Source organism: Fibroporia radiculosa (assembly GCF_000313525.1).
Source record: "Fibroporia radiculosa TFFH 294 genomic supercontigs, scaffold16192, whole genome shotgun sequence".
In the NCBI taxonomy this organism is placed as follows: Eukaryota; Fungi; Basidiomycota; class Agaricomycetes; order Polyporales; family Fibroporiaceae; genus Fibroporia; species Fibroporia radiculosa.
In genome coordinates this window covers 2,890-23,637 of record NW_012133492.1, presented here as the reverse complement: position 1 = coordinate 23,637, position 20,748 = coordinate 2,890, and the positions used below count along the sequence as shown (strand labels likewise).

Sequence of the window (20,748 nt, the reverse complement as noted above, 5' to 3'; positions counted from 1 at the left end):
ATCTTGAAGGTACCGTTCTGCATTCATGCGGTGGCGAAAATCAGCAGTGAACGGTTTGACTGGGCACTTTGCTACGCGTTGAAAGGCTCTGCTGCATGAGGCCCATCAGATCAAACCAAGTCTCCACCGATGTGAATGCTTGTAAGGTGTATCACGATCGTGGTTGAACATGACAAATTATAAACAGTGATACCGTAAAGGAGTTGTCGTGGAGACGAAGTATCCCAGACCTATTTGCTCATGTCGCCCTCCATTTAATTCTCGCTCAATACTACTGCAGATTCGGCACTGAGTCTTTGAATGCAACGAATTGCTATTCGGACTTACTCGTCCATATATGCATATCGGAGCAGCAAGGAGAAATGCATCTACAAATTGAAAAACGGTCGCATCCACAGTAGCGTGGACAACAGACGAACGTAGAGAACAACTAAGCGTATTCGAAAGCACCGGAGAACTCAAAACCCAGCACCTGCTAATAGAACACAAAATTCCATGCTTCGAAATTCAGCAATTAACGAGGTAATCAATAAGGCTCGCCATTGTCGCGCCACCGCCAATCGGACGAGTCCAAGTACCACTGTGTCTTCTCTTGCGGACCTAGTCGCTGAGCTACTTCACTCAAATGTTCTGCCGCAGGAAGTCGTGCAGTGGTCAGATTATAGTTCGTGAACATCGAGATGATGATTGGGATGCGATCGAAGAAAAGTGCACTTGAAAGAGGCAGTGTATCTTGAGAGGCAGGAAATTCCTTCCCGACGACGCTCACTACGCTCAGCAGTGTCCTCTATTGGTCCCATCCCGCACGCCTAGCGGCGTATCGCACTTCGGACTCCCGCGTAACTCTTTCTGGCTTAAATCTGGAAGTGAGAATCGCCTGTGCCGGGGTGCTGTTGTCGTACTCCTCCTTCTCTACATAATTCTTTCCTTCCTCGTCCAAGTCTTCGTCGTCGGGATCGCATACGAACGTCGAGCGTGTATACATCTTGACACAATCGAGCTCTTTGGCCAGTTCGAGAAGAAGATCGATATCAGCAGTCCACCCATAGTGGATGACAGGGGGCCGCTGTGGGTGGCCTGGGATAGGAATCAGAACGCGAGGAAGAGTCAAGTACGGTTCGTATATAGAGGCAGCCGAGGCATACTATATATCATCATAATCATGATGTGAGTCAACCAGCCACTTCATTTCATACCACAAATGCCGACACACCTCCACGCGCAGTGGCTCCCAAGTAGGCTTGAATTAGAATGTCGAGTGGGACTTAACCCCGGGAGGATCCACCGACAGGTGTTGTACGCTGAGGGTGATTTTTTTTTTTTTCGTTGAGCAGACATGGGGAGGAGAGCGGACAAAGGTTACCAAATTCACGTTGATCTTTGAGCTCAAGTACTATTCCAGGATTCATCTACATCGTGATGGGGTCGATGCCAATCAAAATCAACATGGACCAGCCACAATATTCCGGTTAGGAAATCGTGGACAAGGTATTTCGAGTCCTGACGAGTGACCACTCGCCTACGCCAGCCAAGGCCAACTGAACTCCACTTGGCCACTCAGTACTGTTCGCAGCGGATGGGGCAGCTGAGGCGTATTATATTGATGCGCTGTACGTGTATTACACTGCATTGTACGAGAGCAACGAGCTGGTTAACTGGTTCGGACATCAGCTAGGAATAAGATGGGTTTACCATCATCTGCGCCGAAGGACAACGCTCGCTGTAAATAAACTCAACCTTTGGGCGTATGCAACCCCCTTTGGTCCGCCAATCAAAGCTTAGTGATCATTGATGTTCACTATAACTAAGTGGAAAACAAAATAGCGATTTGCGAGAGCGAGCGAGGAGTAACATCTCAAATTGAAAGCAGACGGAGGGAGGGGGGAGTAACGGATGAGCACAGAGCACCTAACCGTATTCAAAAGCACCTAACAAACGGCAACTCAAACGTATGTGGATCATTACATATTCTAATTACAAGTCTTCTTGCTTCGTGGGTAGGAATCACCGAGCATCAGTAAGGCTGGCCATTGTCATGCCATCGCCAATCTGATGAATCCAAGAACCACTGAGCCTCTCCCTGCAGACCCAGCCGGCGCGCCAGCTTGTCCAAATCGTTCACATCTGGGAGTCGTTTTGAGGTAAGGTCGTAGTTCGAAAAGGCCGAGATCATGAAGGGAGTGCGATTGCGGAAGAGCGCGAGGGGCAGTGCGAGGGTACCTCGAGCAGCAGGTTCCTCCTCTCGCACAATGTTTACCACCCTCTGGAATGTCCTAAACACATCCCATCCCGCGCGTCTGGCCATGTACTGCCCCTCAGACTCACTTGGAAATCTGTCAGGATTATATCTTGAGGTTAGGATTGCCTGGACCGGCGTGCTGTTATCGTATTCTTCTTTGACCACAGTCCGTCTTTCTTCCTCATCCAAATCCTCGTCGTCGTCCAGATCCTCGTCGTCACCCAGATCCTCGTCGTCGGAATCATCCGAGTAAGTCGCCGGGGGGGGACACATTGCAACGCAATCGAGCTCTTTGGCAAGTTCGACGAGAGCGTCTGTGTTGGCGATCCACCCATAGCGCATCTTGGGTGGTCGTAAGGGGTGACCTGGAACAGGTATCAGGATACGAGGCAGAGTCCGGTATGGCTCATATTCAGAGGCGGCCGGGGCATCCTAAATTCAGCGTGAGTTAGGCCATTTATTCTCGAACATGCCGACATACCTTTCTGCACAATGGCTGCCATGTAGGCTTGAATTGAAATGTCAAATCAGGGTGGCCACCACGTGGATCTAGTGAGAAATGCTGCACGTTTGGGGTGACGTATTTGTTCTTTCGAGTAGACATTGGGATGGGAATGTGCGCAGAAGTCTAGCAAGGGGGAACGGTCGCTGAGTTCATGCTGAGGATCTTCCAACTTAAGTACTTCAACATCACATGAGCTTGGCGCCGATCGCGGATCAGCCGCAGCATCCCGATTGAGTAACTTCACGAGGCTTTCCCTTTGTCCGACACTCCCATGCGAGAGTTTGTAGCTGCGGCCATGAGATCGCCACTACATATGTAGTTCCATTTCAAGTATGTTCTTTGTCCTCACACACCTCGTCGTGCGGCGCCACACGACGTTCACCGCAATGACATGTTATACCACGTGGCTGCTGCAGCTTCCTAAGCCACATGGCTGGGCATATATAAATCCTTTGAACATACGATATACATTTGTTTTCCTAGGACACACTTGCTCTACTTTGTGATTTCATCCTGTATATCAGGTACGTGATGCTACCTGATCTCGCTCAATGCTCTGAATTGATCTTGACGCGGCGCGGCATCTTAGGTTTATTCCTGGAGGGATGCCATCCGATCGTGACAATTGGCCCCGTCATTGTGTCGTAAAATATAAAGATTATATGGCATCTATTCGAGAGTTCGAACAAGACGCGAGGGAATCTGACTACGAGAACGACCTCTACTTGGGCTGGGACGTCGTGCTCAATAACTTGTCGTTACGAAATACTCAGAGGCGGGGTAGTGATGGCAAAAAGCTTTATCGTATTCTAGTACATCCTCAGCCAGCAATGAGCTGCCCTGATGGATTCGATCCCAACGCTGTAATTGAAGAGTCAAGTAAGATCCTCATGGCTTAAAGATTACCTGATTATCTTTTGCTGACGTACATCATCCATAGCCAGAGTGTTGCGCAGCCATGCATCAGATGGCGATTTTCAGGAACTCTCTTCTGAGTTTTTGGATCTGACGTTATCTAGCATAGCAAGTGATGTCACAGTAGATGACCCAGGCTCAGCCATTCCGCATCCATCTCAAAAACGTCCCACACGCTTTGTGGATCCCAAACGGATTCCTGATTTTAACACTCTTCTATTTCTTCCTGACGGTGTCTGTCGACTTCTTTTCCTTCATGAGATCAAGCCCTACCCACACATGTTCTGGCGCGGAGACGAGTTCGACGAATATTCGCTCAACTCTAAATTCGAAGAGATGGTTCAGCAAGTTGTTCAGCAAGCTCAGGTTGCAGCTTATCATTTCAGTGCCGAGAAGGAAATCCATGTTATGTGTTGCATTGGCCTCTTTTTTCGTGTTCTCACATTCCCGAGAGCAAAATTACCACCGTTCGGCCAAGTAGTTCGCAGTTCGGATCAGCTCGAGGCCATTCTATCGTCCCCCTTTCGGGAATGGACTTACCTACTCAGAGAGGACAAGAAGGATTATCACAAAGATTACAAGCGAGTATGGTCCGACGTGAGGAACGCCAAGTCTCAGGCGGAGAAGCAAAGGAATAGGAGGGGCTAAAAGAGAGATTGCTAATTTGTCATAGCCAGTGGACAACGATTTCGTTGATGTCGAGTCCATTGGCATTAGCTAGAGTCGGAACACAGGGCGCTGTATAACTCATTTTATGACATATGTTGTACTGTGCAGGTGAAAACGGGCGGAGCGAGGAACTGACGGCGAGACGGTGGCTGTATTCAACTAAATTGCATCATTGGACGGGCGACGCACTGGTATGTACATGATCGTGACACTCGCAGTCTCCGTCACAGTAGTACAATGTATACCAGGAACAAACAAAATTGACTCACTCTCGTTGCCGAAAATTTGACCCTGTGTACTCGGACTTAAACTTCAGATATATTGCCCGCAGTGAGCTGGTGGCACTCCTACAAGCAACAAATCTGGCAGGTATGCTTAAATTTGCCTGAGGACTGTTCCTGGAGGTTCAGGTTCTACTTGCTCAGCTGACATGCGGGCTCTATCAATCATCCAGAAGTTAGCCAAGTTGCAATTTCGTCTCAATCGAGCGTTGTGGCACTCGTGTACGCACGCCGTTTGTTACACGAGTCTCGCGCTCTAATTCCAATGTTCTCCGTAAGTGAACCCAATCTGAGACCAATTCAAGTTGGCGTAGCAATTCCTTTTGGATCGACATTTGAGATGGATCAAGCAGAACAATCGTTAATGACTTTACCAGTGCTGCCAGAGAGAAGGAAGAATAGTGATTTTCAAGAGCGAACGAGCTTCAATAGCATCCGCAACAATAGTATAAAACAATAGATGGACGCATAGCTAGAGCATCTCACCGTGCTCGAAAACACTCCACAGGAGGCCCAAATGTATGTGGATAGTATATACACTCCAATGGCGAAACGATATACTTTATCTCACAGGAATCAACGAGCATTAGTAAGGCTGGCCATTGTCATGCCACCGCCAGTCTAATGAATCCAAGAACCACTGGGCCTTTCCCTGTAGACCCAGCCGGCGCGCCAGCTTGTCCAAATCGTCCACGCTAGGGAGTCGTTTTGAGGTAAGGTCGTAGTTTGTGAAGGCCGAGATCATGAAGGGAGTGCTTTTATGGAAGAGCACGAGGGTCAGATCGAGGGCACCCCGAGCAGCAAGTTCCTCCTCTTTCACGATGTCTACTACCCTGTCGAATGTCCAAAACACATCCCATCCCGCACGTCTGGCCATGTACTGCCCTTCAGACTCGCTTGGGAATTTGTCAGGATTATATCTTGAGGTTAGGATTGCCTGGACCGGTGTGCTGTTATCGTATTTTTCTTTGATCACAGTCTGTCTTTCTTCCTCATCCAGATCTTCGTCGTCGGATTCATCCGAGTAAGTCACCGGGGGGGCACACATTTCAACACAATCGAGCTCCTTGGCAAGTTCGACGAGAGCATCTGTGTTGGCAATCCACCCATAGCGCATCTTGGGCGGCCGTAAAGGGTGACCTGGAACAGGTATCAGGACACGGGGCAGAGTCACGTATGGCTCATATTCGGAGGCAGCCAGAACATCCTAGATTTAGCGTCAGCTAAGCACATTATTCTCGAAACTACTGACATACCTTCCTGCACAATGACTGCCATGTAGGCTTGAATTGAAATGTCAAGTCAGGGTGGGCACCGCGAGGATCTAGTGAGAAATGCTGCACATTCGGGATGATGTACTTGTTCTTTCGAGTAGACATTGGGATGTGGATGTGTGTAGAAATCCGGCAAGCGAGAAAGACCGTCACGTTTATGTTGAAAATCAACTTAAGTAGTCTTACTGTGAACTTGTGGCCGACCGCATCGCATCTCGGCCCGGGAGGGCCTTCCCTTTGTCCAAGATCTTAGACGGTGACTTTGTGGCCGCGGCTATCTGGTCATTTGTTGGCATCAAGAGCCATCACTACCTCATCACTTAATAAATAGTGGTAGTAGTACCATTTCCACCATCCCCACTCACCTAGTCACGCCGTCCCCAACCCACACAACTGGGCATACATAAATCTATTGAATATACATACGAGAAAAAAATACATGTTACAACGACAGCTTCAGCATTTCAAAGCGGACCTTGAGTAGAAGTCAATAAGGTTGGCCATTGTCATCCCATCGCCATTTAGATGAGTCCAAGTACCACCGAGCATTTCCTTGCAGACCCAGTCGACGCGCCAGTTCATCCAAAACATCCGTTGTGGGGAGTTGTGTGTTGTCGAGATCATAGTTTGTAAACACTGAGATTACGATGGGTGTATCATCGCAAAAGAGGGTGCTGGAAAGAGATAGCGTGCGTGGACAGGCATCAAACCCCTTCGCAATAATTTGCACTACGTTGAGCAATGTCCTATATTCATCCCAGCCTGCCAGTCTGGCTGCGTACTGGACTTTGGATTCTCGCGATCCTCTTTCAGGTTTATTTGTCCCAGTAAGGAGTTCCTGTGCAGGAGCACTGTCGGCACACTCTTTGTCCACAGTATCTTCGTCTTCCTCATCCAAATCATCATCGTCAGGACCGTATAAGTCCGCCGAACACATATACATCCTAACACAGTTGAGCTCTTTGGCCAGTTCGAGGAGAAAGTCGATGTCGGCAATCCATCCATAGTGCATGACAGGCGGGCGCAGCGGATGATCGGGAATAGGAATTAAGACACAAGGAAGGGTTGGATATGGGACGTATTTAGAAGCAGCCAAGGCATCCTTGATACGACGTGAGCCAACAATTTCATGTGGCAATCACAAACATACCTTCCTGCTTAGCAGGTCCCATCTAGGCTTGAAATGAAATGTTAAGTAAGATTTGACACCAGGAGGGTTCAGCGAGAAATGCTGCACGTTAGGGGTGGTATATTTCTTTTTGTGAATAGGCATGAGATGCAGAGTGCGGAACTGGGAGTTGTCGGGCTCTCATGGCGATCTGTTTCAACTTGAATACTTCCTCGGCGCTTATGCTATCCGAGCTTGGCGCGGACTCTCAGATCTCAGCCACAACTTCATCCGAGTCTCGAATTGGTATAGTAGGAATACTGGCGGACAAGGTAATATCTCTTCAGGCATGTGGCTGGGTTGGTGTAATTGAACCCCATCCAAGGCGAACTTCAATGGGCGTAGTAAGCTTTTTTGAACGGATGCGGATCTAGTGGAACGATCTTTGATGTTCACAGTGCTGAGAGAAAGAAAAAATAGTGATTTACAGCTTTAATAGCATCCACAATAACAGCAGATAGGGAAATATGTAGGCGCATAGCCAGAGCATCTCACCGCGCCCGAAAACACCTCACAGGCAGGAAGCATAAATGTATGTGGGTAGTATACATACTCCAATGGGGAATTTGAAATGTCATACTTTGTCTGACAGGAATCAACAAGCATCAGTAAGGCTGGCCATTGTCATGCCACCGCCAGTCTAATGAATCCAAGAACCACTGGGCATCTCCTTGCAGGCCCAGCCGGCGCGCCAGCATGTCTAAATCGTCCACGCTTGGGAGTCGTTTCGAGGTAAGGTCGTAGTTCGTGAAGGCTGAGATCATGAAGGGAGTGGAATTGCGGAAGAGCGTGAGGGACAGTGCGAGGGTACCTCGAGCGGCAAGTTCCTCCGATCGCACGATGTTTACTACCCTCTGGAATGTCCTAAACACCTCCCATCCCGCACGTCTGGCCACATAGTGCCCATCAGATTCATTTGGAAATTTGTCAGGCTTATATCTTGAGGTTAGGATTGCCTGGACCGGTGTGCTGTTATTGTATTCTTCTTTGACCACTTCTTCCTCATCGTCGTCCAGATCCTCGTCGTCGGATCCATCCGAGAAAGTGGCGGGGGCGCATAATACAGCGCAATCGAGCTCCTTGGCAATTTCAACAAGAACCTCTTCGTTGGCGATCCACCCATAGCGCATTTTGGGTGGTCGTAAGGGGTGACCTGGAACAGGTATCAGGACACGGGGCAAAGTCATGTATGGCTCATATTCGGAGGCAGCCAGAACATCCTAAATTCAGCGTCAGCTAGCACATCATTCTTGAAACTATCGACACACCTTCCTGCACAATGACTGCCATGTAGGCTTGAATTGAAATGTCAAGTCAGGGTGGGCACCGCGAGGATCTAGTGAGAAATGCTGCACGTTCGGGGTGATGTATTTGTTCTTTCGAGCAGACATTGGGATGTGGACGCGTGTAGAAATCCGGCAAGTGGGAAAGGCCGTCAAATTTATGTTGAAGATCAACTTTAGTAGTCTTACATCATAGTATGAGCTTGTGGCCGACCGCACAGCATCTCGGCCCGGGGAACGCAGATTCATGACCGAGCCTTCCCTTTGTCCAAGAGCCTTGCACGGTGGCTCTGTGGCCACGGCTATCTGATCGTTACTACCTAATCACTTAGTAAATAGCAGTGGTGGTAGTACCGTTTCCACCATCCCCACTCACCTGGTCGTGCGTCCCCGAGCCACACGACCTGGCGTATATAAATCTATTGAATATACACGTACGAGAAGGAAATACATGTTACAACAACAGCTTCAACGTTTCAAAACGGCCGCCAAGTAGAAGTCAATAAGACTGGCCATTGTCGTGCCATCACCATTCAGACGAGTCCAAGTGCCACCGGAGCATTGCCCTCCAGACCCAGTCGACGCGCCAGCTTATCCAAACCATCTGTGATGGGGAACCGTGTATTGGCCATGCTGCTTTTCTCTTCCCCGTCCATATCTACGTCTCAATTGCATACGTTCGTCGAGTGTCTGTGCACCTTGATGCAATTGAGCTCTTTCGCCAATTGACATCAGCTATCCCCCCATGGTAGTGCGTGACGGGTGGCTGTAGCCTATAGCCATGAATGGGAGTCAGGGTACGAGGAAAAGTCCAGCACTATGTGGAAGCAGCAGAGGGCCATCCTAGATACAACGTGAGCCAACCACTCCACATACCTTCATGCGTAGCGGATACCACGGGTGCCTGAATTGAAACGTCAGTTTGGACTTGAAGCCAAACTTTAATGAGCATAGTAACTTGACACTTAAGACGTATAAAGTAAAACGATCGTTGATGTTTACAGTGCTGAGAGGAAGACAAGATAGTGATTTCCAAGAGTGAGCGAGCTTCAACAGCATCCACAATAACAGCAGAGACCAATAGATGGGCGCATAGCTAGAGCATCTAACCGTGCTCGAAACACCCCACAGAAAGCCCGAAACTACGTGGTTAGTATACGTACTCCAATGATGAAACACCATACTTTCCCTGACAGGAATCGACGAGCATCAGTAAGGCTGGTCATTATCGTGCCACCGCCAGTGTATCGAGTCCAAGAACCACCGAGGCTTTCCCTGCACACCCAGCCGACGCGCCAGTTTATCCAAATCATCCGCGTCTGGGAGTCGGTTTGAAGTAAGATCGTAGTTCGTGAATACCGAGACAATGGTGGGGACGCGCTTGTGGAAGAGCGTGCCGGACAAAACAAGCGTATCGTGAGTGGCAGGGACCTCCTCTCCAACAAGTTCCACCGCCCTCTTCATTGTCCTCAACACGTCCCATCCCGCGAGTCTGGCCACATATCGCCCTTCAGATTCGTGCGGAAACTTGTCAGGATTATATCTTGCAGTCAAGGTCGCCTGCGCTGGGGTGCTGGTATCGTACTCCCTCGTAACTGCAATATTTCTTTCCTCGTCGTCCAGGTCTTCTTCGTCCCCATCGTCCAAGAAATACGGAGAATCATTATACATCACAATGCAGTCAAACTCCCTGGCAAGCTCGACAAGAACGTCTTCATTGGCAATCCACCCGTAGCGCATCTTGGGCGGCCGCAAGGGGCAACCTGGAAGAGGTATCAGAATGCGAGGCAGAGTCACATACGGCTCGTATTCAGACGCGGCCGGGGCATCCTGGGGTCAACGTGAGCCGAGCAGATTATTCTCGCAAATGCCGACGCACCTTCCGAGTTAACGGCAGCCAGGTAGGCTTGAATTGAAATGTCAACTGAGGTCGAACACCAGGAGGGTCCAGTGAGGAGTGCTGCACGTTGGGGATGAGGTATCGATGCTGGCGAGCAGACATGAGGGTAGTGAGTAGAGGCTGTAGCAGACAGAAATGGTTGAGCTCAAGTTGAATCAGATTAAATCAAGGTGCCACGGACTCATCAGCCACAGCACGCCTAGCAAGTGTCACACACTCCCAGCCGTAGTGTCAAATGCGGGTTCATCTTCATTTTGACCGCCGTGAACAGCTTAGTCGTAGACTTGTTGAACGTTTCCCTTGGCATTTCCAAAGGCTTGTTCAGCAGCCGCAATCCGCTCAGCTTCATACTTCATCTATGTATATGATCATCTACGTGAGCGAACTATAGTCTAGATAGCAAGGTTCACTTTGAGCGCACATCGTGAATGGCCTCCAAATGGGACTCGGATGGCCAGACCCCTCTCGGCCCGGACAAGCTCTCAGGTCAAAGGAACTGGAAACCGCGCTTGAGCAGGCTCGAGCACTCCCGGTAAGCAGTGCACGACATAGCCCCCTTGAAGGTCATTCCGCTAGAAATGCGCTCTGTGAGCACGTACTTTGTAAGTGCACTCGCTGTTTGTACGTTCACATCATCCGCAGCCTTCCATCGTTTTTTCCCGACACATTTGGACACAGTGAGTCAGGGAACGTGTATTGTCCAGCCTTGTGGCACGCTCAACTCACGTCTATATACTTTCATCACAGTTCTTTTCAGGTATGTTCCTTTTGGACATAGAAGTGAGCGCATCCATCGATATCACACTATTCAGATAGGACAGAACCGGGAGACGAAGAAAGTTTGCGGGGCAGTAGGTGTCGTGACCCAGACGTGTTTGCACGTCTGACAAATGCGAGAAGTGCGCATGAATTTTACGATTCGATGGCGAGTGAGAGTGTCCTAAATTGAATAGGCAACTTGAACTCAACATAGCCGCCAGCGTGTAAAGCGACCAGCGGCAAGACTAGTGGCCAGAAGCCCTATATGATCAGGACACATGAAGCCCTTAGCATTGAGCGAGAGTATGTGCCCTTATTCATATTCGCTCCGCTGAAGAATATTGACGAAATCGAGACCGTGCGCGACGAAGTCCCTTACATGTCGTCGCTCTTGCAGGCTTCGGGTATTCGTATCTGACCCTCACGTGTCAGAACGACTCCGGAAATAGTGTGGTTCTTGGCTAAAATGAAGCTCATTCCCTCATACGTGAGGCTGAAAAACGTATTTCGCAGCAAAGCAAGTAATATCCGAGTGCACAGCATTCGGATCGCCAGCACGAGGATGTTCTGCTTCACCGCTTACAACCCAAGGGTTCAACGCAGCTACCATCACAGACCGCCATGATATTCTTGCTGACGCTCGCGTATACGATCTTTACCGTTGCCATGTATACCGTCTGGTGGCACAAACCCCTTGACGTCCAATGTCCTGTCCGTATTCCGTACTGCTTTGATCCATACCCTCACTCAGAGGACAGGCCAGGAAAGTGGGCCACAGAAGTGTGGTTCATTCGACTTTTGGTCTTCGTGATGGGCATACAGGACGATGAGAGGAATATGCGCCAAGATAAGCATGCTTTGACCTTTTATTCTGGAGATTGGGAGGACAGAAAAGAAGTCGGCTACATGAGGCTCAGCGCGTGGGGCTTGGTGATGCTGGTCACGATGGTGTTCGGAGGGATGCACTGTATTGCGTGGTCGTATGCGTTTCCGTCCCACTTGGAGATGCTCATCTGGCGGATGTCTGCGCTGTCTATAACAGCCAGTGTGGCGCTGCTGGTCGAGATCGCGGCGTCCGTTGCATCGATCGAGGGGGGCTTGGTTCTAGTGCGTATGATGCCAGGCCTCGTTCTTTTGTCTGCATTCGTCGTGCTGCTTTGGAGCATCCTGTTGTACGGCATGGCGCGCGTCCTTTTGCTCGTTCTCTCGTTCGCACCACCAAGGGCTCTCCCTGCGGGAGCGTACCGGAACGTCCAGTGGACTTCTTTTATTCCACATATCTAGTTCCATACTTAGTGTCACGTACCTACACATATGTATCTCTCAATGAGACTCAGATAGCCAGACCCCTCGCAAAGGAACTGGAAGTCGGTCCGCTTGAGCTTTCCTGAAAAGCTCAAAATTCGTCTCGCTGGAAAGGCATTCTGTTTATTCAAACTTTGTAAATATTTCCCATAGGTGCACTTACTGTCTGTATGTTTCTATGGCCCATAGTCCGTCATTTTTGTCGTGTACATCTGGACATGAGTTGGGGAATGTATACACACCGTCCAGTCTACTCGTCGCAAATTGTCTCGAGTACTTCTTGGGACTAATATAATATGAGCGCATACATCAACTTCACGCTATGATTCAGATCAGACACACCCGGGACATGAATAAAGTAAATGGGGCAAGACATGCGAACACATCTAGCAGATGATATCAGCTGCTCAAAAGGCGCACGAATGGGCTTGCAAATTCATGAACGACTGTAGTGGATTAAATACTGTACATATGCATACTCAAATTGATAGTACACCAAAAAACCACCGAACGTACCGAATCCAATGAATAATCTACATCCACCTGTGTCGTACATCCAGCCTGTGTATCATCGCAGCTCCTTTGGCGGCACAAACTCGGGGATCAGTCCCCATTCAAAGTGTTCGCTCTTGAACGCCTCCAACACTTCAGCCGGGAGCAGCTGCATGTAATTATCTGGAATCATCGACGCGCACTTGTCGACCCCAGGCTTGCACCTTATTCGCGCTCGCGCCGCGACGAAATCTGGTGGGCCTGATTGGATTTGTGATGCGGGTTGTGACTGAGCAGGAGCAGCTCCAAACGCAGACGTTGCCTGTGCAAGGACCGAACCAAACGCGGATGCAGGCTGTGACGACGCTGCAGAGCCGAATACAGACACGGGCTGTTGAGTGGACGATCCAAACACGGACGTCGCCGGCTGGGAAGCCGGAGTGCCAAATGCTGATTGCACCGCATTGTTGGTCGAGCCAAACGCACCCTGCGAACTAACCGCAGATGCGGCGGGTTGTGAACCGAAGGCGGAGGCCACTGGCGCGGATGCAGACGACCCGAAGGCAGAGGGCTGCTGGCCAAATGCGGATGGCGCAGCAGTCGTGCTCGAAGTGGGCGCAGAGCCCGAATTTGCGAGCGCACCGAAAGCAGACGTTGACCCGAATGCAGGTGCTGTAGGGGCTGTGCTTCCAAATGCCGAAGGCGAGCTAGCTGGTGTCGTGGTTCCCAGCGATGGCTGCCCAAAGACAGACCCACTCGTTGTGCTCAGGGCGTTTGCAGCCGCAGCCAAACCAAACGCAGAAGCCTGCTGGCCTGCAAAGGCGGAAAACGCGCCCCCGCTTCCACTACCAGGACCAGCGCTGGTCGAGGAGGACGGATTTGCAAAGGCACTGAATCCTCCTGAGGTGGACCCCGTAGAGCCAAACGCTCCTGTCGCAGGTCTAATAAGAGTAGATTGGCCAAATGCTGGTGAATTTGAAGTTGCCTGTCCGAACGCAGAGGTGGGATTCTGCGCTGGTTGTCCAAAAGCTGACGTGCCTTGGCCAGCTTGTCCAAAGGCTGATGCGCTTTGTGCTGGCTGTCCAAAGGCAGACGTGCTCTGCGCGGGTTGACCGAATGCAGAGTTACCTTGCGCAGGTTGACTGAACGCCGAAGTTGGTTGCGACGGCTGCCCAAACACTGACGTTGTTTGGGAAGGCTGCCCAAAGGCGGAGCTTCCTTGTGCCGGTTGCCCCAAGGATGTCTGCCCAAAAGAAGGCTGGCCAAACGCCGAGGTCGTGGCGCCAGAGCCAAAAGTCGATGTTCCGCTTCCCAAAGCATTTCCAGAGCCGAAAGCACCAGACGGCTTTCCAAAAACAGATGGATTTGCGGGTCCTCCAAACGCAGAGCTTGACTCAGTACCGAAAGCGGAGCCCCCGAACCCCGTAGTACTGCCTGAAGCTTGATTTTGACCGCCGTGAACAGCTTGGTCGTAGACTTGTTGAACATTTGCCTTGGCATTTCCAAAGGCTTGTTCAGCAGCCGCAATCCGCTCAGCTTCATACTTCATCTATGTCATCATCTACGTGAGCGAACTACAATTTAGATAGCAAGGTCAACTTTGAGCGCACATATTCTGAAATTGTGCCCGCTTTAGCTGCTAGGGCTGCCTTGGCACGTAGTTCTTCTGGAGACTCATCAAAACTCGCGATGACGGTCGGCTGATACTTTGCAGGGCCGTACGATGAAAGTGGCCATAGTGGCTTGTCGGCTTTGGGGTCCAGGTCTTTTCCCATGGAGTCGGGGCTAAATGGGTCAAGCATGATGGCTAAATGAGCTGAGTGCGTGTTGCAAAAGGACGAGATGGGCGAACGTATAGAGCTGCGGGGCCGAACTTGAATTCGAGGGTGCGTTCCAAGAATTGTCTGTGCCACATATTCGAGTCAACCTAAGCGAGGACTGGCTAAGCAGCCATATCACATACTTCCGAATCCGCCCTTCTGCCCGTCTCTTGGATGCTCGTTCCTACATTGGTTTCCAAACTTGCATTGGCCGCGCAGAAAGAATTGGCAGACCCCCTTACGGTAAATAGAGGCTAAGTACTAGTTGTTTGCTCGAAGCTGAGACGCGCAGCACCCACCATTTTACATTCCTTGCGTTACGGGGTAGATGCAGGATAAGTAGATCAGGCTCAGAGAGTAAAGACAATGGCTAGTGTCGGGTCGATGGGGCTAATGCAGCCTCGGAACGCGATCCAGGAGTGTCAGAGGGTTCGTAGCGCGTTCGATGGACCCTGGCCACCCTGTACCGCGCTATATAAGGGGTCGCGAGCACGGCGCGCAGGCGTGGTTTCGGGCCACACTCGCACCAAATAATACCACTGTGCTTTTCTCCGTCCCGCAATACTGCCCTTGAACTCTCCGCGGTGAGGGAACTCTTTCGCCCGTATTGTAGTGATGAAGTCGGAACACGACAACCCGACGACAAGTGCACCGACCCTCTCCGTTGCGCAATGGGGCAACACTCGTGCGTTCGAGTCTCCTTCGACTGCTGCAGCAGAGCCTCACGAGCTGTGAAGAGATCCCCATTGACCCGGCGCTGCAACAACAGTCTCAACAAACTACGTAAACGCGCTGTCATCACCGCTTTGACTCTTGCTGACCCCGCGCTGTAGAAGTGGTTATTACCAGCCTCACCAGTACCAGGGTCACTACCAGGGCTACTATCAATATACCCCGGCGCCCCAGACCACACAACAACAACAACAACAACAACAACAACAACAACCGTCTGCGCCGGTACAACCTCAGGCCGCGGCTCCGGCCGCGAGACAAACTGCTCAGTCGAACGCAATTGACACTGCAGATATTGCAACCTTGAATGACGCACTGGGAAGTGCTGGTGTGGATCTAAGAGTGCGTCTTTCGCCTGTCTGCGGATATCGTTGCAGATCCTCTGCTCAGTTGTCTAGCCCGCAAGGTTGGGAGCTGTTGCGGGGGCAGCGCGGATTGCTTCTCTATTGCTTTTTGAATCTCTTGTTGATTGTGTCGAAGTTGAAATACAAGGGCCTTTGGCCTACCGAGTTCAATTTGACAGATTGGGAGACTCTCGGAACTGGTGTGTGTTGAATAGAGTATATGTATCGCCTGTGAAGCGTTCGCCACACCATTGTGCTCCTAAGCGAAAATCTGATAACTGTCGCTGATTTTCTGTTGTGCATAGGCCGAAGAAGAATCATTACAACGATCGCATGATGCCTATCAATATCGGTACGGCGAGGACCGCGCACGCAAGCAGACTGCGAAGCCGAATTTTGATGCACGCTTTCTCGGTGCGACGATGCGCAAAGTTGCCACCAAACACAAGGTGAATACCGTGCCCGAGGACGCGGTGAATTACATGGCGCTGTCTCTTCGTGCGCGCCTCCAAGATTTGATCAGTGCCATGATTGCTGCATCCGAGCATCGAACCGACACCCAATTCGATCGGCCTGCGTCGCTGTATGAGGATGGAAGTCCGATGTGGAGCATCGTCGTGCGGAGCGACGTAGCCAAACAACTAGCAGCACTAGAGAAAGCGGAGCGAGAAGAGGAGATGAAAATACGCAGGGAGCGGAGAGAGCGTCTCGAAGCAGCCGCTGCGCAGGCTTCCGCCATGTCGCAGAGCGGTATGGGTGACGATGGGGCAGGAGAAGATGGAGAAGGAGGTGGGCCGAAGAAGAAAAAGAAAAAAGATGGTCCGGGCGTGACGGCGCGCAACATGTCTGAGGACGCGCGGAAGAAGATGTCGAATGCCGTCGCCAGCCACGCAGCGGGTTTGGGGACCAAGTACGCGTGGATGAGCCAAGCGAGTGCAGCTGCGCCCGCAAAACCGAAGCCTCCTCCTCCTGTCACTTCGCCTGCTACGACGACAGCACCTGCTGCTACGGCCACGTCCGCGGGCCGATGGGCGAGACCATACGTGTCGAGCAAATCCATACAGTCGCAGCCGCAGCAAAGGGAGGATGATACGCGGAGACCGATCACCATGCGGGATGCGCTGTTTGTCATCGAAAAGGAGAAGGGCCACGGAGGCGGCAGGGGTTCTGCGCGTGGATGGACTTAAGGATGCTCCTAACGTCAAGTGTCTCCTTCAATCGTCGGTTCATGGTCTTGGTGTTTTGTGCGGACTTATCGTGCTTTTGAATGTATTGTGTTGTCAGTTCGATATCCTAATAATTTCATTGTTGGTCCCATTCGAAGAGGTTTTCTCACATGCTCTTGACAAAGCTCCTCGAATCATTTTTTAAAATTTGCTGCCAGCAATAACAAAATATTGGACCGGTACCGACTTAAAAGTTGAAGCTAACCTGCATTACGTAAGACAGATCCTTCTGGCCTTTTGCGTAGCGCGTATGCACTCTTCGACCTCGACCGTGTAGCTTTCGGAATGGAGGAGACAACACCATCCGGGAAGCCCATCGTTGACCGCGAGAAGGCAAGTGTAACACAATGCAGTGTTGTTCATCACCACTAATTTGGGGCTATGCATCACTAGACGGCTCCATTTCTCGTTCGGACATTCATCAAAGTTGGGAGCTTTCATCGCCTCGCCCAGTTCGAAGAGGGCCCGCTGCCCATCGCAGACGAGCAGCAGATATTCACCTGGTATGTCCCAGCGTATACGACCGCCGCCTTCGTACTCACTTTGCGCAGGAAAGATTCGACCCTCCGCGAGGTGCTGACGACCATCCGGGTGACAGTGCCCGGCGCCGAGATCCGCCACCCCCTCGCTCGCTACTCCTTCCGCGCCCTATACGCAGACAGCGCGACGCGCGGACGGCTCAACCAGAAAGAGCTCGGCATCGTCTACTCGCGCGACATCCTCGGCGAGCCGGGCTCGCTGACGTCCCCCGCACCCCGCCTTCTCACCGATGACGACGCCCCGACGGGCAGCGACGAGCGCACGCTGGAGGAGCTGCGCTTCGTTCCCGGCGACTATCTCTGCGTCGCCGTTCTCCTGCCCAAAAACGCCACGGTCGCGGTGGGCCCCGGTGCCGAGCTCGCGATCAAAGGCAGCGCTGGCCCCGGTGCCGCAACGAACGGCTGGAAGAGTGGCGGGCGGGGCACGGATGGGGGCTGGGGGGGCGGCGCGGCGCCTTCCGCAGGTCCGCCTGGTGGCCTTGGACGCGGCGGAGGGCACTGGCGGGGCGATTCGAACCCGGCGCCGTCTGGCGTGCCGCGTGGAGGGCGGGGAGGACGCGGAGATTATGGAGGAAGGGACAGAGACAGAGAGCGGGACAGAGACAGAGAGAGGGACAGAGACAGAGAGAGGGACAGAGACGCCGACAGACGCGTGCCTCCACCCAGGAGAGACTCCCCGCCGCCGCCGAGGAGGGGCGGTTGGGGCGACAGAGGAGGCCGAGGAGCCCGACGAATGGCGTCGCGATCGAGGAGTCCGCCTAGGAGGCGAGGGCCGCGATTTGATTGAGTTGGCATTGGCATCGCTCTCATGCTCACTGCTGTTTTTTGCTACACAGGGTCCGCCTGTAAAGATCTTCTCGCGTCCCGTTTTAGTCTGTCTTTGCTACCGTGCTCTGAGATTTACGACCAGAGGACATCCTGTCCATCTGACAGTATACGCTTGCAGAATGAGCTTTGCGGATGTTATAATACGAACGAAGAACAGTACGACTGCGAATTACAGCACAATTGTGACAGCATAGAGGGTACAATGCGAGAGTCGCCTTCTACAAACTTCTACCCGCGGCTTATGATCATCACGACACTCCCCCGTCCTCGTAAGGCGATTAGCAGCCTCCACGGAGCGCTAGGACGAGATGAAGAACAGTCCCCGCTGTGATATTGAAGTCCTTCGCTGTCTTATCGTCGGGCCTGGACGAGAGGCGATGTAAACCAGCCCCGAGGCAATGAGGGGATACAACGCACATTTGCCGACCACCAAAAATCAACCGCTGCTGGGGCGGGGGCACACCGGACTGCTCTTCCACCTTCTCCTTTATGCGGGTGATCTAGAGAATGGGGGAGGAAAGATCAGTCGTCAGTGAAAGTGTGTTGCGCTCATCGTTCACCTTGTCATCGGGGTCGATATCGAGCTCAATCTTGGCACATTATGGGAGATCCATGTTAGCTGACGGTTTTGCACGGCAGGACCCATCGTGCGATTTGCCTCACCTCCTTCCCTGTGAGCGTCTGGCAGTCAATCGCGTTTGTGAGTGCGCGATGCAGAGCTGAGAGAGAGAGCTTGCACGCGCACCTTGACTTTAATCAACATTTTTGCAGGCGGGGCTCTGGAGGACGGGGGCGGACGGGGATGGGGGAGAGCAGAGTGAGTAACGGAGAGTCAGAGTGGCTGCGAGTGGCGGGAGATTGCGACGGCCCGATATAGCAGGAGCTTAGAAGGCCCGGCAAGGAGGTACGCGCAACGTGCGGATGGCCATGGATTATCCGCCAACCGCCATGGGCTTTTCTCCCACATCAAACCACCCTCGCCAACATGTCCATGTCCGCTGAGAGGCTCCAGCTCTGGAAGTCCATCGTCGACCACGACCGCCACGGCAACCTCTCTCAGGAGCTCAAGGACAAGCTCACGTACGCCCTCGCCTCCTTCACGCAGGAGATAGACTTTGGCGACGATGTCATGCGCCATTTCAAGGCCACCGAGCTCTCTCTCTTCGATAGGCCAGAGGACGGCAAGAAACACGCACGCGTCGTAATCCAGGTCGACGTGCATCGAGGTGCGTGCCGTCGCTCAGGGTGCTCCTCTGGCAGACCGCTGGACGCTGCGCATAGGGATGATGAACTCGCGCAACAATCTGCACGGGGGGTGCATTACTTATCTCGTCGACATGTGAGGGTTTCCGCCCGTCCGACGACTGGCAACCACGCTCTGATGCAATCTCCGCAGCTGCTCCTCCGTGGCATTGAGCCTGCTCGGCATTGCAACGGGTGGTCCGGTCGAATTGGTTTCACAATCTATCAATACCATCTTCCATGCGGGGGCAACTCTGTGCGTGTCCAGCCAAGTGAATTCGTACTGGTATCTCGCACTGACCGCAGGTTATCCTCTGGTAGCGGCGACAGGTTGCACATCATCAACGAATCAGTGTCAGCAGGAAGCCGGGCAGTGACTGCTCGCGTCGAGGTGCGTGTCAAAATTTGAGTATGTGCGTGACTCACGAGTTCGCGTCTAGATATGGGACATCACTCATCACCGTCTTGTCGCGACTGGCACTCATATCAAGATGACGCCTGGGGTCCCCAAGACTAAATTGTAGGCCCACTGCGCTCACTTTCTGTTCGTATCGTCGCGCAATCTTAGTGTGAGTGCCAGTAGCCGCTCGTATTCGTCTTCACGTCGTAAATCTTCTTTCTCTCCTGGGGCAGGCTGTCTTGCATTGCTGTGTCCTGAGTCTCTGTGTGCAGCTGAATGCGCATTGGTCATCTTCCAAGTGATCTAAGACCCATAGGTTATTTCCCCGTATATTACCAATCGTGGATGGATTCACTATGCTGCCTAGCGCTTGACACTCAAGTCATCCCTTGATAGTCGCTGACGCTCATGCTCCTTTTCCATCGTATATTGGACACTGTCAGTGTATATTTGTTTTGATTTACAGCTCTTCTCATTGTACAATCTACTACATCTCCCAATATCATCATGCATTTGCCCTTCACTTCTCACAGAAGCGTGCTAGTCAGTGGCACACGTCGGCAACTCCCAAAGAACAGCATCCCCACACGAATTGTCGACATTGTAGGTCCTTAGCTGGTCCTGTACCGCCATACGTTTGCTTACTGTGCATCTCTTGCAGCGACCAAAATTAACACCTGCTTGCCGACGAGCTTTGTATGTCACTCGACATCGGCACTGAGGTGTTACCGCCAAAGGCTTGAGGACCTGGTCCTTGTAGTGCGTGGTTCTGCTATGAGGAATCATGAAAAGCCACATTTCATTTCAACCGAGAGGTGAGTGTACCC

At 51.8% G+C, this 20,748-nt stretch overlaps 13 protein-coding genes across 13 annotated transcripts; 5 read left to right on the top strand and 8 right to left on the bottom strand.

Moving 5' to 3' along the window:
- Positions 1–787: 787 nt before the first annotated feature.
- Positions 788–1,164, bottom strand: FIBRA_07753 (uncharacterized protein; the record flags this gene model as incomplete). Its single annotated transcript, XM_012329420.1, has 2 exons — positions 788–1,077; positions 1,146–1,164. 2 exons carry the CDS (start codon positions 1,162–1,164, stop codon positions 788–790), a joined length of 309 nt encoding a protein of 102 aa, XP_012184810.1.
- An 850-nt stretch (positions 1,165–2,014) lies between these two features.
- FIBRA_07752 (uncharacterized protein) lies at positions 2,015–2,843 on the bottom strand (the record flags this gene model as incomplete). Its single annotated transcript, XM_012329419.1, has 2 exons — positions 2,015–2,671; positions 2,721–2,843. The coding sequence occupies 2 exons, from the start codon at positions 2,841–2,843 to the stop codon at positions 2,015–2,017; spliced, it is 780 nt and encodes a 259-aa protein (XP_012184809.1).
- Positions 2,844–3,406: 563 nt separating this feature from the next.
- Positions 3,407–4,307, top strand: FIBRA_07751 (uncharacterized protein; the record flags this gene model as incomplete). The annotated part of the gene is made up of 2 exons (XM_012329418.1): positions 3,407–3,623; positions 3,685–4,307. 2 exons carry the CDS (start codon positions 3,407–3,409, stop codon positions 4,305–4,307), a joined length of 840 nt encoding a protein of 279 aa, XP_012184808.1.
- An 888-nt stretch (positions 4,308–5,195) lies between these two features.
- Positions 5,196–5,988, bottom strand: FIBRA_07750 (uncharacterized protein; the record flags this gene model as incomplete). Its single annotated transcript, XM_012329417.1, has 2 exons — positions 5,196–5,816; positions 5,866–5,988. 2 exons carry the CDS (start codon positions 5,986–5,988, stop codon positions 5,196–5,198), a joined length of 744 nt encoding a protein of 247 aa, XP_012184807.1.
- A 382-nt stretch (positions 5,989–6,370) lies between these two features.
- FIBRA_07749 (uncharacterized protein) lies at positions 6,371–7,156 on the bottom strand (the record flags this gene model as incomplete). The annotated part of the gene is made up of 2 exons (XM_012329416.1): positions 6,371–6,985; positions 7,034–7,156. The coding sequence occupies 2 exons, from the start codon at positions 7,154–7,156 to the stop codon at positions 6,371–6,373; spliced, it is 738 nt and encodes a 245-aa protein (XP_012184806.1).
- A 500-nt stretch (positions 7,157–7,656) lies between these two features.
- FIBRA_07748 (uncharacterized protein) lies at positions 7,657–8,442 on the bottom strand (the record flags this gene model as incomplete). The annotated part of the gene is made up of 2 exons (XM_012329415.1): positions 7,657–8,271; positions 8,320–8,442. The coding sequence occupies 2 exons, from the start codon at positions 8,440–8,442 to the stop codon at positions 7,657–7,659; spliced, it is 738 nt and encodes a 245-aa protein (XP_012184805.1).
- Positions 8,443–9,543: 1,101 nt separating this feature from the next.
- FIBRA_07747 (uncharacterized protein) lies at positions 9,544–10,336 on the bottom strand (the record flags this gene model as incomplete). Its single annotated transcript, XM_012329414.1, has 2 exons — positions 9,544–10,164; positions 10,214–10,336. The coding sequence occupies 2 exons, from the start codon at positions 10,334–10,336 to the stop codon at positions 9,544–9,546; spliced, it is 744 nt and encodes a 247-aa protein (XP_012184804.1).
- A 1,278-nt stretch (positions 10,337–11,614) lies between these two features.
- FIBRA_07746 (uncharacterized protein) lies at positions 11,615–12,277 on the top strand (the record flags this gene model as incomplete). Its single annotated transcript, XM_012329413.1, has 1 exon — positions 11,615–12,277. The coding sequence occupies one exon, from the start codon at positions 11,615–11,617 to the stop codon at positions 12,275–12,277; it is 663 nt and encodes a 220-aa protein (XP_012184803.1).
- Positions 12,278–12,866: 589 nt separating this feature from the next.
- On the bottom strand, positions 12,867–14,592 carry FIBRA_07745 (uncharacterized protein; the record flags this gene model as incomplete). The annotated part of the gene is made up of 2 exons (XM_012329412.1): positions 12,867–14,339; positions 14,401–14,592. The coding sequence occupies 2 exons, from the start codon at positions 14,590–14,592 to the stop codon at positions 12,867–12,869; spliced, it is 1,665 nt and encodes a 554-aa protein (XP_012184802.1).
- Positions 14,593–15,225: 633 nt separating this feature from the next.
- Positions 15,226–16,873, top strand: FIBRA_07744 (uncharacterized protein; the record flags this gene model as incomplete). The annotated part of the gene is made up of 5 exons (XM_012329411.1): positions 15,226–15,295; positions 15,348–15,393; positions 15,444–15,684; positions 15,733–15,888; positions 15,992–16,873. The coding sequence occupies 5 exons, from the start codon at positions 15,226–15,228 to the stop codon at positions 16,871–16,873; spliced, it is 1,395 nt and encodes a 464-aa protein (XP_012184801.1).
- Positions 16,874–17,197: 324 nt separating this feature from the next.
- FIBRA_07743 (uncharacterized protein) lies at positions 17,198–18,238 on the top strand (the record flags this gene model as incomplete). The annotated part of the gene is made up of 3 exons (XM_012329410.1): positions 17,198–17,251; positions 17,306–17,415; positions 17,464–18,238. 3 exons carry the CDS (start codon positions 17,198–17,200, stop codon positions 18,236–18,238), a joined length of 939 nt encoding a protein of 312 aa, XP_012184800.1.
- A 319-nt stretch (positions 18,239–18,557) lies between these two features.
- On the bottom strand, positions 18,558–19,042 carry FIBRA_07742 (uncharacterized protein; the record flags this gene model as incomplete). The annotated part of the gene is made up of 5 exons (XM_012329409.1): positions 18,558–18,642; positions 18,697–18,779; positions 18,840–18,869; positions 18,943–18,960; positions 19,025–19,042. 5 exons carry the CDS (start codon positions 19,040–19,042, stop codon positions 18,558–18,560), a joined length of 234 nt encoding a protein of 77 aa, XP_012184799.1.
- Positions 19,043–19,270: 228 nt separating this feature from the next.
- FIBRA_07741 (uncharacterized protein) lies at positions 19,271–20,045 on the top strand (the record flags this gene model as incomplete). The annotated part of the gene is made up of 5 exons (XM_012329408.1): positions 19,271–19,505; positions 19,561–19,618; positions 19,676–19,777; positions 19,843–19,912; positions 19,962–20,045. The coding sequence occupies 5 exons, from the start codon at positions 19,271–19,273 to the stop codon at positions 20,043–20,045; spliced, it is 549 nt and encodes a 182-aa protein (XP_012184798.1).
- Positions 20,046–20,748: the final 703 nt, after the last annotated feature.